The sequence below is a fragment of the Emydura macquarii genome, unplaced genomic scaffold, assembly GCF_026122565.2.
Source record: "Emydura macquarii macquarii isolate MOO-44397 ecotype Brisbane River unplaced genomic scaffold, CSIRO-AGI_Emac_v2 contig_2205, whole genome shotgun sequence".
Classification (NCBI taxonomy): Eukaryota; Metazoa; Chordata; order Testudines; family Chelidae; genus Emydura; species Emydura macquarii.
Genome location: NW_027132342.1, coordinates 38,280,252 through 38,300,375, shown reverse-complemented (window position 1 = coordinate 38,300,375; position 20,124 = coordinate 38,280,252). Strand labels below are relative to the sequence as shown.

Genomic DNA, 20,124 nt, shown 5'->3' with positions numbered 1-20,124 from the left:
CTTCATATATGGTATTTCATAAGGACAAAGTGACACTTCGCCCACACCAAAAGTTCCTACCTAAAATTGTAACATCTTTTCACTTCAGCTACCCCATACATTCCCTTCTTTCCCAAACCACACAGTAACCAACAGGATGCAGTCTTTCACATTCTAGACATGAGGCGTATGTTGTCATTCTATTTGGACAGGACTAGGTCATTCTGCAAATTGCCACAATTATTCATAACCAGGACAGAGATTGTACCGCTATAGCCAAACAACACCTCTCTAAGTGGATCTCACAGCGCATACAGCTATCTTACAAACTTCATAGGCAAACACCTACCTTGATCAGGGCATCCTCCATATAATCACTATCAACTTCCATTGCACTCCTTAATAGTGTTCCCATTGAGGCTTCCACATGGGCGTCATCAGATATTTTCACCCAACTCTATGCCATCATGCATGACTTCTACAGACATTCTCCTTGGACATATGGTCCTATCTTTGGCTATACAGACCCCTCCAAAGCCCCAATCTTCTGACTAGGAGCACTGCTTTCTAGTCACCTACAGTGGAGCATCCACGGGGACATCACTTGGAGAAGAGAATGTTATTGAACTTGTGCAGTAACTAAGGTGAAGGCAAGCAGAAAGATGCAATGGCCCTTTTGAGAACTGCATGCAGCCACAGTTGCTTGCACAGTGACACTTTAAAATTTTAAGTTATCCTTCTTTCTCCCCATTAAAACGGGTCATAAATAAAACTTTGTAGCATTAAAAAAACATCTGCCTTTATTCATTCATAGCTTGGGTGGACAGAGAAGGGGAGGGGCCACTGGAGTGAGGGTGGGAAATAAAGGCACAGCACAGACATACATTACTGCAGTTCATTGCAAAATCGGTTTTTCAGTGCTTCCCAAAGCTGAAGTGCTCTGCAATTGGCTTTGAGTGTAGCGCTGGATCTGGTGGCTCAAAATTTGCAGCCAGCCTATCAGCCTCCACGGCCCAACCCTGGGGGAACTTTTCCCCCTTTGTTTCACACAAATTATGCAATACACAGCATGCAGATATAACTGATGGGATGTTCTTTTCACTGATTTCAAGCCTAGTAAGCAGACATCTCCATCTGGCTTTTAAACAGCCAAATGCACATTTCACCACCATTCTGCACTTGTTGAGCCTGTTATTGAAATGCTCCTTCTCGCTGTCCAGGTGCCCGGTGTAGGGCTTCATTAGCCGAGGGAGCAAGGAGTAGGCAGGATCCCCCAGGATCACTATTGGCATTTCCACATCTCCAATGTTTATTTTTTGGTCATGAAAGTGCCCGCCTGCATCTTATTGAACAGACCAGAGTTCCTAAAGATGAGCGCGTCATGCATCTTTCCAGACCACCCCACACTGATATTGGTGAAACGTCCCTTGTGATCCACAAGGGGCTGCAACACCATTGAAAAGTATCCCTTCTGGTTTATATACTCTGTGGCAAGGTGATCAGGTGCTAGGATAGGAATATGCATGCCATCAATTGCCCCCCTCTCAGTTTGGGAACCCCATTGCGGCAAACCCATCCACAAACCCATCCTGCACATTTCCCAAAGTCACTACCTTTTTTACCAGAAGCCTATTGATGGCCCTGCACACTTGCATCACAGCAGCTCCAATGGTGGATTTACCGACTCCAAATTGATTCCCAATTGACCAGTAGCAGTCTGGGGTTGCCAGCTTCCACAGAGTGATGGCCACTCGCTTCTCCACTCTCAGAGCTGGTCTCAAACGAGTATTTACGCACTTCAGGGCTTGGGACAGCTCCGTGCAAAGTTCAAGAAAAGTGGCCTATCGCATACGAAAGTTCTGCAGCCACTGCTCATCATCCCACACCCATAACGATGCAACCCCACCAATCTGTGCTTGTTTCCCAGGACCAGACCATCACTCCACGGACTGCAGATGATGTGTGACAGCCTGCAGCAAACGGGAATTGTTTTGCTCTGTGGCTTGTAGCAGGACGGCCTCAGTAACATCGCTATTTTCCATGCTGTGGTTCCTCTCTCGCCTTTGAAAATATTGCAGGATAAGCTATGAGCTATTTGTGATGCTCACAATGATAGTGCAGAGCTGAGCGGGCTTCATGTCTCTCCGGCAATGGTGTGTGTCCAGCATAGAAAAACAGCACGGAAAAGCATTTGCAGTTTGTTTGGGACAAGAAGGGAAGGGGAGGGAGCACGTTGCATCATGGGAGGATGACAAGCTTCCTAAAAGCCTCTGTGACTAGTTGCACTGTGGGATAGCTACCCATGCTTCACTGCTTTGAATGTCGACCCAAGCATGGTGAGTGGAGATGCGAGAGCCTGGTGCAAGGAGCGTGGTGTGATCATGCTCCTACGACTTCTAAAATTCAGCGCGTGAAGTAAAGTAAATTGATTTCAGTCTGCAATGTGGACATACCCTCAGTTTATAGGAATCGTGGAAATGTTGTTCCTGTTTTATTTCTTAGAAAAGATTTAAAATTATTTTACCCCTTATCAAGGGGTCAGATTTTTCTCTTGTATATGGGATGCTGGGCTTCCTGAGTTTTAAAAGATGCCACTGTAACTTTGTAAGCCTGAGTCTCCCCTCCTTGCAACTTCCAGACACCTCTTGGTACTGATAGGTTGGTCACCAACTGCACATGTTGTATTAGTTTGTATCTTACGCAAAATACCATCCTGCCAGCCAATCCTTTAGTAGCTAAAACTAAAGGTTTATTACAAAAGAAACAAACAAGAAGAGATGTTAAATGGTCAAAGCAATCAGATACATACATATGACTTCAAAGTTCATATGTATCAGATTCTTAGCAATATTGGGGTTATACAGATCCTCTGCAGTATATCCAGTACTTAGCTGGGTCTGTCAGTCCTTTGCTTCAAAGCTTCAGCTGTAGAGAAGTTGATCCAGAGGTAAGAAGCAGGAATGAAGACAAAATGGAGAGGGTAGAGCTGCCTTTTATACTTTCTGCCATGTGGCTTGTCCCAAACATAAGCTCACAGCACATGGGCATGGAAAAGCACTTGGAGTCCCCAGTCCACAGGCATGTCTGTACATGTCCTGCTGACTCATAGGCATAGTTCCTGGCTTCTCTCCCTGGGCCTCTTGATTACTGTTGATGGGCCACAAAGCAGGCTGGCTAGTGCTGATGCTGATCCACCTGGGGGTGTCACCCAGTAGCACAGCACAAGTTTCAGTTATATATATCACACATTCATAACTTACAACATAAAGATGAAACATATAGATAAGCTTATCATATTTAACAAATCATAACTTTCCACTGATACCTCACATGACATATCTTGTAAGATTCATTGAAATATTTATCAATATTATTATAAATGGTCACCTCTAATCCATACAGCATCACACCTCCTCTCCACTCTAATTCAATAGAGGAGACCTTTGAGGAGCAAGAGACAAGGGTGGATCAGGAGGTCACCCCCTTACAAATGTCTTCATCACCTGATTAGGTAGTAATGATGCTGCCACCACCGCCATCATCATTGGCTGATGACTTTTGGCAGTTCCAGGACCCAATGAAGTGGGTTACAAAGGCACTTCAAATTCACCTGGGAGAAATCCAGGATTCCCATTACAAGGTCTTGGGCATATTGCATGTTTCTACTTCAGCATGGATAGCAGCACCAATTAATGAAGCACTCCTTGAGCCAGCCAAGACCATCTGGCAAACTCTAGCAACAGCACCCCCTACATGCAAGCATGTCAATAAATACGAGTTCTGGCCAGGGATTGTGAGTCTTTTGTTTTTACACCCTGCACCAAATTCTCTGGTCATAGATGCAGTTAATGAAAAGGAGCTTTATTCTTAAATTTACCCCACATAACAAGTAAGTAGCTGGACCTTTTTGGTCATAAAAACTACTCTTTGGTGACACCGTTCAAGAGTTCAAATCACCGGGTGCTGATTTCAAAATATGATTATCTCAGTTATGAGAAGTTCTGTGCTTTTTGTTGACCATTCACTGCAGAAACATTGAGATCAGTTTAGTGCCCTAATAAAGGAGGGTCTGCTCTTGGCGAAGACATCTTTGCAGGCTTCACTTTATAGGCCTGGATTGACATGACTAAACAGAAGGGAAGCCTCATTTCTTGGAAGAGAGGTAACTAGGTCAATATACTGAAAATGGAACATTTGTGCTAAGATAAGTACAGATTGTCTGAGCCAAGTAAGATAAAAAAGAGACCACCCAGCAAACCATTTACTATGAACAACAATACTGGCTCATTTTATCCAACATAGAGATAGGTTGAAAAGTATGTAGAACATGAACAATGCATAGACAGAGCATGCTGCACAGGGATTGGTTTCTGAAAAGTAACCAAGCCAATCTAAAAATGTGTGATGCAGTGTATGAAAAGGGAGAGTGTTTCTGTTTAACTTCTGGAATTGTAACGTACCCTGCATCCATCACCCCAAATTTATCTGAGTCTGATCACCTCAGCGTAGCATTGTTATATGCCAAACAAAGATACCTGAGTGATGAAGTCTGGAGTTGAACTGAGTTCTTGGGAAGCTGAGTAGAAAGCAGTCTCTGAGGGAATCCCTACATACTTTACATGGGTGACTGTGCAGCCAGGTCTATTTCCACCGCAATAGTGAGGAGATGAGCTTAGTGTCTTCAATTGCCCGGTTTCCCATGGGAGGTACATTTGATTGAAGACTTGCCATTTGATGGCCACAAGCTCTTTGACTCTCAGACAACTCACTTCATTCCCTAAAGGACTCTAGGGCTACACTTAGATCCCTTGGGATATATACATCTGCAAAGAAAAGTAAATTCAGCAGGTCTCAATCAGCACAAAGATCCCATCCTGTTCAGTTTTCCACCATCTGGACCGCTGGATAAGAGATTAAGATTTTTCTAAAAAGAAGTAACTACTACCTTGACTGCTTCATCCCAGCCACCAGCATCTTCCAAATACCAGTTTGATGGTTATTTGAGAGTCTGAACTATCCAATACTCAGCTGCACTCTTCCACTTCTTTTCCTCAATTTGGACACTACCTCTTTCAGTACAAGCAGGCATAGGAAAGTATAACATGAGACAAATGGGTATTAGAGACCATTACTACTGGATATACTATCCAGTTTTCCTCCATCCTGCCCTCCCACCTGCCTCCCATTCCTCTTCCAGGACCCCTCTCATGCTCAGTTGCTGAGACTGGAGATCATCTCGCTCCCAAGTCTAGTGGCTATAGAACCAGATCAATTTCAACACAAAGGAAAAGGGTATTCAAAGTATTTTCTGATATGCAGTAAAAATGGGGGCTGGTGGCCACTAGTAGATCTCAAGACAGTTAAAAGAGTATGTCAGACATCTGAAATTCAGAATGAAGTCCCTAGCAGCTATAATTCCCTCCCTGGAGTCAAAGGACTGGTTTGCAATTCTCTACCTCAAAGATTTGTTTCTGGCAACCTGATCTTTACTGCCACAGAATACAGTTTGAAGTAGGCTCCCAAATTTAAAGGGATTTTTTTGACTATCCTCTTTATTTTGTTCTGTCTATGTAAGAAACATAGGATGATGTAAAAACAACAAAAGACAGTGCCCCATATGCAGGGGAAGATTGAATTTGGAAAAATAGTGCACAGGAGCTGTCTTGTGAGTGGAATTTTATAACCCAAAATGCTATCTAGTGGTGGAAGAAGAAATGTTAAGTCCATATTTCTTATGCTTGGTTTGTTAAGGATGGTTTGTAGTTCTAAAAATTGTAAATATCTTTACTTAATTCAAATTTTCATCTAATTTTCATCTTTGAAGGCTTCAGGCCATATGGAGAGTGGGGGCACATTGTATAAATTTGAAATGCGTGGTTTTAAGTTAGTAGGACCTTTGGTTCCTAACTCCTGTGTCTGTATGCTATTTGCTTGTATTTGAAGGGTTTAGCTGACTTCATGTACAAAATGCAAGATAACATGTATTCTATACCATATCTGAGATTAAAATTGTACTTATATTCCTGAACAAAAACTGCATTAAAATGGAATTCAGACTGAGAATATAGATATCAGCCATTTAGAGGAACTGGGAATTGTGATTATCCCCAAAATAAGTATTTTAAACCCAGGAAATTCAGAGATAAGGTTAACTTTAAGACAAATCTAAACATCTTTAGTTGTGGAAATGCACAGTTAAGACACCCAAACAACCTTAACTCTGTACTGTAGGGACACCTTGCAGTAACTATACAGTTATAATTAATGCATTTTTAGTGTTTGTAGTACTAGATTAAATGTCACAATTTTTTTCTTTCTCCATCCATCCACCCCACCCCCCCAAAGTATCACTATATGGCAGCAATAAGGTTGTTTGACTGCCTTAATTGTATCAAACCTGAGAAAAGGAAACATCTATAAGAGCATGCATAATGAAAGTATCTGTAGGGGGTGGGAGGGACTGATAAGGCCTACTTCACTATGAGAATACAAACTAAGACAACACACTACTTCCTGTATAACTTAGTAAAATACTGCTCTATTAAGTTATACTAGGGTAAAATTGGATCATTTTAAGAAATTGCTTGGCAGTTTCCCTGATCCCTGTGACCAGAAATAACCTAACCAAGGAAAACATTTCCATTCAAGGATCTGGAGCTATTCAACTCCTGGGCCTAGCTATAGAACTCTAGGAAGGAAAGATGTCTGGAAAAGGGGAAAGGACAAGAGGTGAGGCAGTTGGATCCTGAGAGATTGAGAGGGATATGAACATCAAGAAACTAAAAACAAGCAAGTATCTTGGCCCCATAAGATTTCCAAACAGCATAATGCTAGGAGTTGGGTTCTAATGGTTTCTATATCTATACCCAGAGGTGCCAAAGGTTTTTTAAATTTTGTAGCAGACAGAAAAAGGACACTATAAGCCAAGTCTCTGACCAAACAGCAGTAACTGAGGACACATCAGTTATCCACATGTAAAACCTCTGGTGAATTTTGAAAGTGCAAATGCTTTCATTTAGCCAATGTTCCTCTCTTTAAAGTGTATCTGGGAAGGGAGAAATTTTTTATGCAGCTTGTTATCCTGCTTTTGTCCCAGAGTATGTAAAGGTATTCAGCTGAAAAACAAAGATAATATTGTTCCATCTTCGCTTTGTGGAAAGATCTGGGACTCCAGGTATTCAGCCACTGGAAGCAGTGGGGAAAGAACATCTACAACAAGCAAGGGGCACAAAAACTACAGTTCAGAATTTCACTGTATTTTTTTCACCAGAGAATAATCTAGCCAACATGTCACTAGATTGGTAGATCTTGAGAAGCAGAACAGTAAAATGGCCTGTTGGCTGCCAAAGAAGATGGGGCTATGGGAGAGAAGGTCCTATTAAATCAGGAACTTGAAGGCATGCTTTTCTTAGGGATGCTACAGCATTTTGCAGTACACATTAGATCTTCTTCAAAGACTATGAAATTAGCCTGGAACTATTCCATTAATAGGAAGGGGTGTGGATGTATTTCACTGGGCCCCCCAAAATCATTTTGCAATCAAATTTGAGTTTGTTTACCCTTATTCTAAAAGGGTATTGCTTTCAGATAAGTTTATTTGTGACAAGCTTTCATAATATGTTAGATTTTTACCATCTGAATTTTCCTCTCCATTTCACCACTTCATTTATTGTATGAAATTACTTCCATTTTGTCCTCCAGAGTTATATTCAGGCATTAATCTTACAGGTAGATTAATCAGCTCCAGTACTACTTCAGTTAAACAGCCTTTGTATGAATCTTTCACCAGAAGTAGGATGATATCTTAACTTTCAACTCACAGCCTGCACTCATCTGAGATAAGTCAGTGCTGTTGGTTTGGTCTTTATTATTAAGCACTTTGGTCCCATTTAAGCATATTTTAACTTGAAGTCTGATTAACTTCAATAGGATTACTCTGTGCTTCATGTTAAGCAAGTTCTTAAATATTTTTGGTGAATCAAAGTCTTATCTCAAGAATTTAAATTAGTTGTAAAGAGCATGCAAATCTCTTTTCTGAAAGTTATTTTGGGAGTATATTGGGTTTCCTGCGTACAAAAAATTATCATTTAATATCTACCTTAATTACAGTCACGCTGTACCCCTAGATATTCATTTTAAATAAATTTGTATACTATGTAATATTTGACTTATAAATCACTGGCTTTTTCCCTTTTGAGAAAGAGAGGAAGGAGAACAGTGGGAAAAAAAATGTTTTCCGGGAAGTGTCATGAATTGTTAAAATATGCTGAGAATGTTTTATCCTGAGATGTTTAACATTTTAAATGTATGATCTTGTTAAAATTGTACACAGTGAAATTTATCTAATAGAAAATTTTCTTCTGCCTTTGTAGTGGCAATTACCCAAGAAAACCTTATAAAGCAGGACAATCATGCAGTCTGTGCTCAGAAGAGGACACCTGTGTGGACAAGCTATGTAGTAAGCATTAGGAAGAGGCAAACAATATCCACCCTATTGATAAACTGTTTCTTATATTCTTTATACCTCTCAGCACTCCCTCAGGCCCCAATTCAACAAAGCACTTTAGCTTATGTTCAAGTCCATCCCTATTCAGTAAAGCACCTAATCAAATACTTCGTGTCTTATTGAATTAGTATCTCAATGAGGACTGCAAACTACCAGATTGGTCATAGCCAGTTATTACTGCCACTGGGACAAGGTGCTACTAACCACTGACTTTCTGTTAAAGGCTAGCAAGCAATTTAAAATCACTCATCCAAGAAAGTCAAGTTCCAGCTAAGCACTCTTTGGGCAGCTTACAGTATATATTATACTTGTTCACTAGCATCCACTGTCACTTTTGGGAAATAGTTGTGACTTTAATTCATACCTAAGATGTCTAAGTGTCCTGTCTCTTCAGACGTGTGGCCTTCAGACAATTAACTTATAGGAGTGGGCCATTCTTTCCAGGGCTGTTTCACGTAAATTTAACATCCTTGTAGGGATGTTAGAAAAGAAACTGAACACAGTAGCAGTTAATTTCCAAAACGGGAACTACACAAAAATGAGGAAGCTAATTAAATGGAAATTAAAAGGAACTGTCACTAGTGTGAAATGCCCATAAGCTGCTTGGAAGTATTTTTAAAACATCATAATAGATACTCGAACTAAATATATATCCCAAATAAAACAAGCACAGTAAGAGGACCAAAACAATGCAACCATGGCTAAAAAAAGTAAAAGAGATTTTAAAAATTGGAAGTCAAATCCTGCTGAGGAAGATAGAAAGGAGCATAAATTCTGGCAAGTCATGTATAAAAGTATAATTAGGCAGGCCAAAAAATTGGAAGAGCAACTAGCAAAAGCCACAAACTAAGAGCAAAACAGTTTTAAGTACATCAGGAGCGGAAGCCTGGCATACTGTGGGGCCACTGGATGATTGAGGTGCTAAAAGAGCACTCAAAGAAAACAAGGCTGTTGTGGAGAAACTAAATGAATTATTTGCATCTGTTTTCACTGCAAAGGATCTGAGGAAGAATGACTGGGTTTGGGAATCTGTTTAGGTGACCAATCTGAAGAACTGTCCCAGATTGAGCTATCAGAGCAGGCTTTGGAACAAATTGGTAAATTTAACAGTTGTAAGTCATCAGGACCAGATGGCTCACTCAAGAGTTCTGAAGGATCTCAAATATGAAATTGCAGAACTACTACCTGATATGTAATCTATCGCTTAAATCAGCCTGTGCACCAGATGACTGGTGGATAACTAACGTAACTCTGGTTTTTTTAAAAAGGCACCACATGCAATCCTGGCCATTTCAGGCCAGTAAACCTAATTTCTGGACCAGACAAAGTGGCTGAAACTAGTTAAAAAAAACAAAAAACAAAACAGAGTTATCAAAAACACTGGTGAACACGATATGTTGGAAGAGTCAGCATGGCTTTTGTAAAGGAAAATCATACCTCATCAATCTATTAGAATTCTTTGAGGGGATTAACAAACACGGACAAGGGTGATCCAGTGCATATCATGTACTTGTGCTTTCAGAAAGTCTGTGACAAGGTCCCTCACCAAAGGATCTTAAGCAAAGTAGACAGTCATGGGATAAGAGGAAAGGTCTTCTTATGGATCAATACCTAGTTTAAAGATAGGAAACAAAGGGTAGGAATAAATTGTCAGTTTTCACAGTGGAGAGAGGTAAATAAACGGGTCCCCCAAGGATCTGTACTGGGACCAGTGCTGTTCAACATAATCATAAGTGATCTGTAAAAAGGGATAAATAGTGAGGTGGCAAAGATTGCAGATGATACTAAATTGCTTAAGCTAGTTAGGTCCAAAAGTATATCTTGATTCCAAGAAGGATTAGATAAGTTCAGAAACAATAGGCCCATCCATGGCTATTAGTCAAGATGGTCAGGTACTCAACCCCATGCTCTGGTTGTCCTTAAACCTCTAGAAGCTGGAACTGGACAGGCCGGGGTTGATTACTTAATAATTGCTCTATTCACTCCTTCTAAAGCATCTGGCACTAGTCAGTGTTGGAAGACAGAATACTGGGGTAGATGGACTATTGGTCTGATCCAGTATGGCTATTCTTATGTTCATATAGCATTCAATTAGGGTGTGATGCTATTGCAAAAAAAAAAAAAAAAAGCGCAAACGCAATTTTTGGTTGCATTAACAGAGGCATAGCATGCAAGTTACAGAAGGTGATAGTACCAGTCTACTCAGGTCTGATTAGGCCTCAGCTGGAGTTCTATGTCCAGTTTTGGTCACCAATATATAGAAAGGATGTAGCGAAACTAGAAGCGATCCAGAGGCGAGTGATAAAGATGATCAGAGGAATGGAATGCAAGTCATATGAGCAAAGCAACTGGGTATGTTTAGTTTGGAAAAGAGATTAAGTGGGGACATGATAGTGGTCTTCAAATACTTGAAAGGCTGCCATAAAAAAGATGGAGAAAAGTTGTTTCCTCAGCACAGATAGCAGGACAAGAGGCAGTGGGTTTAAACTACAGCATGGCAGATTTAGATTAAATCTCAGGAAATGCTTCCTAACTGTAAGAACAGTAGGACAGGAGAACAGACTGCTTTGGGAGGTTGTGGAAGCTACTTCACTGGAGGTTTTCAAAAGGCTGGGTAGCCGTCTTGGATAGTTTAGACCTAACAAATCCTGCATCTTGACAGGGAGTTAGACTAGATGACTAGTTGATGGCATGGGCTAGCTGCCAAAGTCCAAGCCTGCTCAACCCACTGCATCTAAGCTTAAGTGGCTAGTCCAAGCTGCTGCCCATGCCAATGTCAATACTGCTATTTTTAGCATGCTAGCTCAAGCAGAGCTAATATGTGTTTGTCTGCCTGATCTAGGAAGCACACTCTCTCTCAGCTGCACTGTAGACATACCTTTAGTGGGCTGGTGTGGCAGGAGAGTTTGGTTTCCTACCTGGGTTTTCCCCCAGACAGTGGGGTCTCAATTTAATTTTCTAACTATGGAACATTTTTCACATTTCCTAGTAGACTTACTCCTCAGGCTATCTGAATTAATTTTTCCAGGCCTGATTGTACTCTTGGCCAGAAAAACAAGTGGCAACCTCAAGAATTACAAAATATGGATAGACTGTTTGGATGAGACAAGACATCCCGGATGAGACATCCTTGGATGAGACAAGACATCATTCTTGCGCCCCGCGCAGACTTTTGAATTTCCCGCCGCGTCTTACCCTCCACCGAAAAATCGCACTGATCCCTCAATTTCAGCAGCAGCTTGTCAATTTCGCTTTTCCCTCCCCCTTACTACTGGTGGCGGAAAAGTGAAATTGACAAGTTGCCACCGAAATTGATGGATCAGCCCAATTTATTAGTTCTGAATGTCTAATTTTGGCGCCCCATCCAATCAGGCGCCTCGGGCTGTTGCCCGGTCACACTGTAGCTCGGGCCAGCCATGACAGTTAGGGCACTCGTCTTGAGATGCATAGATTTGAGTCCCTACACTGGAGCAGGGATTTGAATTCAGAACTCTTCCCCCCCACTGAGTGTACCAATCACCACTTAAGTTCTAGTCTTTATTCCACTAAACATTTAAGTATTTATACAAAGTGGCACAGCTTCAACAGGAGTGACTGGAAGAAAAACCCACCACCCCAGAATGCCCCATAGCCTGGTGGTTAGCATGCTCATCTGGGAGGACACCTGGGTTTAAGCCCTCACTCCAGACTGGGGATTTGAGCCTGAGTCTCACCCATCCCATATGAGTGCGCTGGACTAAAAGTTATAAGGGTGGTTTATGAAAGTAGTCCATCATTTCCTTTACTTTTCTTAAAAATACCTGAGCCAGAATGTTCCATTCAACCCAAACACATTTTTGTATCTTATTTTTCAGAACAACCAGTGAGCCAAACAAGTTATTCACCCAGTTTGAGTTAGGTCATTTATTTTCAGTTTCAATTGAGAGGTACAGACTGAAATCTAGACTGTGCAGTAGGAAAGGATTCTTTGACAATTGCGTATTGCCTTGCTCAAATTACATGTAGATTCATTGAGTCTAAGGCCAGAAGAAACTATTATAATTTAATCTGACCTCCTGAATAGCACAGGCTAGAGAATGTCCCCAAAATAATTCTTAGAACATATCCTTTTGAAAAACATCAATTCTTGATTTGAAAATTGTCAGTGATGGAGAATCCACCAGGACCCTTGATAAATTGCTCCAATGGTTAATTAATCTCGCTATTTAAAATTTTACATCTTATTTCCAGTCTGAATTTTTCTAGCTTCAACTTCTAGCCATTGGATCATGTTATACCTTTCTCTTCTAGGTTGAAGAGCCCGTTTTTAAATATTTGTTCTCCATGTAGATATGTATAGACTGCAATGAAGTCACTCCTCAGTCTTTTCTTTATTATGCTAAATAGATTGATAGACTCAAGGAGTTTATTAGGCATGTTTTCTAATCCTTTAATCATTCTTGTGGCTTTTCTCTGAACTCTCCACTTTATCAACATCCTTCTTGATTTGTGGGCACCAGAACTGGACATAGTATTCCAGAAGCTGTTGCACCAGTGTCAAATATAGAGGTACAATAACCTCTCTAATCTACTCAAGATTCCCCTCTTTATGCATCCCAGAATCATATTAGTTCTTTTGGCCACAGCGTCGCACTCGGAGCTTATGTTCAGCTGATTATCTACCATGACCCCCAAATCTTTCTCAGTCAACACTTCCCAGAATAGAGTCCCCCATCCTGTACGTATGGACTACATTCTTTGTTCCCAGATTACAGTGTACATTACATTTAGCAAAATCGAAATACATACTGTTTGCTTCCACACAGTTTATCAAGCAATCCAGATTGCCCTGAATCAGTGACCTGTCCTCTTCATTATTTACCACGTCTCCAGTTCTTGTATCATATACAAACTTCATCAGTGATGATTTTATGTTTTCTGCCAGGTCATTGATAAAGATGTTTGTGATAGAGTTTGCTTCTCACAACTGTGGTGCCTCCTTGGGCCAGGTCTGGAGATTAGTGCATGATTAGTCTGATACCCCTTCTTCAGTTTCTCTCCCCATGGTCTCTCACTGCTCTCTTTGGAGTCAGGTTATTTCCTCTACTGTCACTCAGGGTGATCCCTCTTCACAACTTGGCCCTCCAGCTAGTTCATTATAATCTTCCCCTTCCAGAGTATCAAATCCTATTGGACAAACCATCTCAAGCTGACTTAAGATCCACTGCCCAGGCTGTTCCATTTCTCCAGTGGCTGGTATGGGAACCTGGGCCTACCCACACTACTCCTGGTGCTAGCCTGGAGACACTACAACCAGTAGCCAAAAGCTGTAATGTCCCAAATTGTGCTGCTGTTTCCCTGGGCTGCTTTCTACTTGGCCTCTATCAGGCTCTTTCTCCACCCTTCTTTGGGTACATCCTTATCTCAGAGACGGGATCCCAGAGCTTTTATTATCTGCTGAGTTTCCTCCTTTACCTTTCTAAGCTTTTCAGAGAGGGACTACAGGACTTTTCTGCTGCAGCCACCCTCCTACTTTCTACTTCCTGATTTTATGGTGCTTAGCCTGACTATTGCCCAGCTGGGCTTCATTACATAAAAGCTTATCAGCCTGGACTCTCCCCCAGGGGCAGCCTGTGGCAGGCTTATTTGTCCCTTTCTCTCTACTCATGCCTTGTGTGGGGTAGGCATCCATCACAATGTTAAATAGGATAGGGCCAAGAACCAATCCCTGTGGGACCCCACTGGAAACACACTCACTCAATATTGATTTCCCATTTACAATTATATTTTGAGACCTATCAGTTAGCCAGTTTTTAATCTATTTAATATGCATCATGTTAATTTTATATAGTTCTAATTTTTTTAATCAAAGTATCATGTGATACCAAGTCAAATGCTTTACAGAAATCTAAGTATATTACATCAAACACTATTATCTTTATTAACCAACTGTGTAATCTCATAAAAAACAGATTTCAAGCTAGACAGAATCTATTTTCCATAAACCATGTTGTTTGTTAATAATTACATTATCCTCCTTTAGTTCTTTATAATCAAGTCCTATATCAGCTGCTCTATTATCTTGCCTGTGATAAATATCAGGGGAATGAAAAGCAAATAACAACTCTACCTCTGTCTGTTGTACCAGTACCTCTTCTAGTAGGAGTAAATTAATGAAAAGTTAATATTTGTGTCCAGCTACATTAGGGTTGGGCGCCATCTGTACATTTAAACATTGTAATGGGAAATGAATTCACACACTTATGAGTTTCCTTCCCCTACATCAGGCTTGCCCGTCCTTGGCTGCCAGGACTAACTAGATGGCGGTAGAGTCTCAAACAGACCCTAACTTGCAGAATAACTGGACTTGCCCCCTAATCACACAAATCACATATCCCCTATCCTTCCCTGCCTTACTGTTGATGGCAGGGATCTTTGTCTTGGGTTCCATGGTGATCTGCGGGATGCTGGTGGAGTCTCTGGCAAGTATGGCATGCAGTTAGTTGTAAAAGTGGCAGCTCTGTGGCTCAGCACTTAATCAACTGTTGGCCTCTCTGGGCTTCTGGTATGCCTGCTGCCATTCCTTCACTTTCACTGCTACTGAGCCCTGTCTTATCCTTTTGCATATATCCCCCCCATGCAACATGCTCATAGATGTCCATGTTTCTACCACTGCTCCATAGCTGTACCTGCACAACCTCTTTTCCCCACAGGCCCAGAAGAGCCAATACCTCCTGTCCACTCCAGGCAGATGCATGTGTGGAGCATGTAACTGGCATGGTCAGTTGGATGGTTACACATAAGGAAGAACTGCTAGGTGTACTCATCAAACAGGGCAATCAGGAAAAGGCATTTAAAAATACACAGGGTTTTTAAAGGGGGATGTGGCTTTCCGTCTCTGTGACTCCTGGACATTGGAGTTCACGATTATAACCAGCTCAATCAGTGTCAGGCATTGTGGGAAAGTTGCTGGAGGACTGTTAGGGTCAACATTGGTCACATGGTCTCTACACTTGCACATTGCTGATCACAGTAGGTTGACCATGGCTCAAAACTATTCAGGAAGATGATGTTACTGTGTCATCCTAACCAGGCACTTACATCACTGTGAGACAAATTTGAGCATAGACACATGCACAGTTAGGGCGACGCAAGGCAACTTATGTGGACCTAACTTTGTAGTGTAGACCAGGCCTTAGCCTGTTGGCAAACAACAAACAATACAAAACCTGCCCATTATGTGATGCAGCAATTCCTTTGAATGATGGGCACATTAAGTGTGTCTTTTGTTTAGGGAAAGGTTATGTCATTCCAAAACATGGTGTTTACATCATTTTCAAAATGCAACCAGATAGCCAGGCTCTGAAATCTCTTCCAGATGGAGCAGTTGATGAAGGGAATGTTTTGTTCAGAAGTTTTCCTGAGGGAAGAAGTTCCTGATACTTCTTCAAACCTTTACTCGGTGCTCCATCCTCAATAAATGTCACACCAGGTTTTCAGGCATGAAGGACAGCTCATTAAGCATGTAAGAGCTGAAAGTCTTTATCTCAGACACCTTCAGAGCAGCCAGTTACCACTGCTGTCTGTGGGAGAAAGGAGCATCAGTACCCATCTCTGGTACTGGGCAAGAGGAAGCCAAAGTTATTTTAGAGACTTAGGTAGGTCTGCAGCAAAGCCAGTACCACCACTCAACATCAGTCCCAAAATCATTCCCTTTGGATAGCTATAAGTACAGGTGATTATGGTACCATCTGTCACATCAGCATCTACAGTACTGACAATAGGTACCCATATTTATTCCAAAAGTAGTCTCAGACTTCCACACCAACCATTAGATACATTTACCAGTGTTCTTTCTCCAAGTGAGACAAGATTACATACCCTGGATGTAAAAGGAGCTATTATCTACACAAAACAAAACTCTTTAGCAAATCACCAAGATTATTTGTGACATTTGGAAGCAAATCTAAAGGAAGAACTCTCATCTCAAAGATTTTTTAAATAGAATCAAATTGTATTAGAACAGCCTATAACATTAGCAAGTTGACTTCTCTGTAATAACGTCTATGTTATGTTAACATAATGTTAGATCTCTTTCTACCACAGCACAGGCAACCTTGGTGCCAGCTTACCTTAGTAATGCCCCCAGAGCTGAAGTCTGTTCATATGATCACCAGCCACTATTCATTGATATCTGATGGTAGATCTGATGCCAAATATAGTTGAGTTATATTGCAATCATTATTTAGATAACTCCTCTAGGAAGCAAGAGCTAGGAGCTTAACTGCTAGCTCATGACCAGTACACGTACAGACACTCAAAGAAGAAAGAATGGTTACTTTACAGTAATTGATTCTTTGAGATGTTCTCTACATGTGGATCCCATGACCCATTGCCTTTCCCTGCAGCTCAGAATCTTTCAACTGTATTCTGGGTGGTGAAATACCTGAATAGCGATTGGCATCCCTCTGCCCTTGGGTGGGGGAGCTCAAAGGAGTGGACAACCCCAGTGGACACTGCTGGTCAAAAAGTTCTGAACTCTTGTACATGCAGTGCATGTGCAGCAAGAGTGGGATACACACGTACATAACATCTCAAAGAATCAATTATTGTAAAGTGAGTAACCATTCATTCTTAGCTAATAATACTATTTCTTTTTTCCCTCCAGGAAATCCAAAACGTGATAAAATTATACGTATGTATTACAATTCTATACTATTACTTGAAGTTTACTTATTTATAAGCACATTGTGCTCAATAAGAATTTGTGTCTGTATGCTTGTTTATAGGTTACACAAGATGGTATCCACCCTGGGAGAATAGGATCGTATGTGACGAGTCTTGTATTGCTGTTGTGGTTTTAAGGCCAACACTGATGTTATTGGCTTTTCTAACTGTTTTTCTTATGCAGAAGCGTTATTCAAATTTGAGTATATCTAAATAATCTCTATTTGAAATATATTTTATTTCATGAAAAGTTACAAGTCCTAAAAAGATTAACATGTTACACTCGCCTATTACTCAAGAGAATTCTCTTTATGTTTTTACAGTGAATTGGATCATTTTAAACATATTATAAGGTGCTATTAATGTTTAATGGGTTATAAAGAATAAATTATTTTTGCACTAAGCCCTTGCATATATTATTTGATAATTATATTGTATTAAAGATGTGCAACTAATAAAAAAGGATAAATGTTAAGATAAAGGTGACAGTCTGGCAAGATTCATCAGAGGGATAATAAATAAATGGTTTTTCCTTGATGAAATTTAAACAAATAAAGTGGAATACCTTGCCTCTAGAATTCAATAAGTAAATTAAAACAATGTTTCCATTTTATAGTAGGGCAAATATTAAAGTGGTGATTACTTATTTAGCTATCTGTCTACAGAATCATACTGTAATGGACCCAGTCCTACTTTTCTGGAGTCAAAGTCAAAACTGCAAATCAAATGGGAACAGGATCAGATATCACTTCTATAGAAAGAAAGCATTTTATAAATATTTACTAGTACTAATATATACACATTTTCTAAAGCTATAAATTTGTGAATGCCACTTAGTTATTAATGTTTCAACTATTAAAAATAATTATCTTTCTATTAATTTGTTCCTAACTTATTTTGAACTTAGAAAAAAATACACAGTGAGGGTAAAAACTCCAATTTAGACTTCTCTTGTAGTTCCTGGCTTGCTGTCATAACCGTTGTTATGTAAACCAGGATATCTTTAATTATTTTTAATGTAAAACAAATATAGTATTTTATCTTAGAACCATTCCAGTTCCTCTGATAAATACATGTTTACCTGTATTTTATCCAAGAGACTTTAAAGGCATTAAAACGAATCCTATTTCAATATATGTGAACTTGAATTGCTCCAAAAGAACATATGTATTGACTCAGGGATTTTAAAGAATTTTTCTTTTGCCATATAGTAAGCTCAAGAGCCAGCATTGGTCTAGTATATCTAATACTGAGGGCATGTCTACACAAACACTTAGGTTGCAACTAGCTGGGGTGTAATTCTCCCTGCATGAGCCTGCTACACACTAAATGTCCACGTGGTCCCTGCTACTGTGCACTAGAAGTTCTGTAGTGTGCTTTAATCTGCTCTGCTTTGAAATAGGAGTAGGTTAAAGAGTTGTACTGCAGAATTTTTAGAGCACAGCAGCAGAGTCCACATAGACCCAGTTTGCAGCAGATTAGTGTGGGGTAGATTTACACTCCAGCTTACCGCAAACTAAAGTGTTTGTGTAGACAAGTACTGAGGTTGCTTAAAACCATTCTAGTCTATATGGTAAATATGTAACCTTTTACAAAATGTGTATTGTCTCAGGAATCTGTATTAGTTCAAAAGGTTTAATTATATTGTTTGATGGTTTGTCTTTTTTTTTTTTTTTTTTGAGCACAAGGCTAAATCCCTCATTTTTTTCACGCCCAGAGCTCAAGATTAAGTTAATTCACACATGTTCATTTTAGGGAAGAGTTGGCCTATAATACTTTTATATATATATACATCATTGTATTTCTAAAACATTATACTAATCCTATAAAACTATATTCAGAATCATACTGATTCATCTTATAGAATGTCCCAGAGTAAAAATGAATCTGTATTTAAAAACAGTTATTGGACATAAAAGCTTTTAAATTTCTAAGCATTTAGACCTTACCTATTTCAAAACTAAAGTTACCAAAAGGGTTATTAATTTTTTTAACTTGGGCCATAATTTACACATCTAGGTGCCTAAAGTTGGGCATGCAAAGCCAAAATTAGGTACCTAAATAAAACTTTCCCAATATTCAAAATTGCTCAACATCTATAGCTCCCAATGACTTCAACAAGCTGCAGATGCTGGCATCTTTGAAAATGAGGTTACTTATTTAGGTGCCTAAATCTGTCCTAAAGAGCCTGGATTTGAAAAAAAAAATTTCCTTAGTTCTTAAAGTAAGATGTTTTATATTTATAATAAAACTGTTTAATGTTTTTAACTTTCTGTTTGATGTTATTGCATAACTTTAAGGTACTGCCTTTCTTGCAAACAAAAACAAATCCAGTAATATTCAAACTTTACTCAGAATAGGATTTTCTAGTTTTGGCTATTGTGGAAGATAATACAATTATACCTACTCAGATCTCCAGGGCGAACTCCCTAATCACTTAGTAGCTCCCACTGTAACAAGATTTGAGAATCTTCTTTCCTCATATGTCTCTTTGAAAACAAAAGAAACCAGCTTGAGAGCAAAGAAGGGAGGGAGGAGATCCATGGTCTTCTAAGTTTTGTGAACCCAGTCAGCACATAGTGGCCAGATGTCTGCCAGCATGATTTGAGGCTTGCAAACTTTAAACTCAAGGCATAGCTCAAGTGAATTTGAGGTTTGTTACACAGTTCTTGGAGAGCTCTAGTTACTAAATCCTGAACTAAAACATGAGTCATACAACTGCTTAACCAGCAGATGGTGGTGCCTACCTGATTAGGAGACTATTACTTTGCCATCAATACCTTTTTCAGTATGCCTCAAGTTCATTTCAAGTTCACATCTCAGTTGCTGAGCCTGGCATGTAAGTGTTCTTTAGCTGTTATCAATTAAATTGTTTTTTGTTAGTGAAGATAAAGAGTGAGATTGGAAGATGCCTAAAGATTTATCAAAATGGG

At 39.9% G+C, this 20,124-nt stretch overlaps 1 protein-coding gene across 1 annotated transcript in view; it reads left to right on the top strand.

Moving 5' to 3' along the window:
* LOC137160560 (glioma pathogenesis-related protein 1-like) overlaps positions 1-17,408 on the top strand; it is a 46,814-nt gene extending 29,406 nt beyond the window's left edge. Inside the window, exons 4-6 of the mRNA XM_067559105.1 lie at positions 8,352-8,437; positions 17,133-17,159; positions 17,254-17,408. Of these exons, the coding sequence (XP_067415206.1) occupies positions 8,352-8,437; positions 17,133-17,159; positions 17,254-17,408 (268 nt within the window). The remainder of the gene's footprint in view (positions 1-8,351; positions 8,438-17,132; positions 17,160-17,253) is intronic.
* The last annotated feature ends 2,716 nt before the right edge of the window (positions 17,409-20,124 follow it).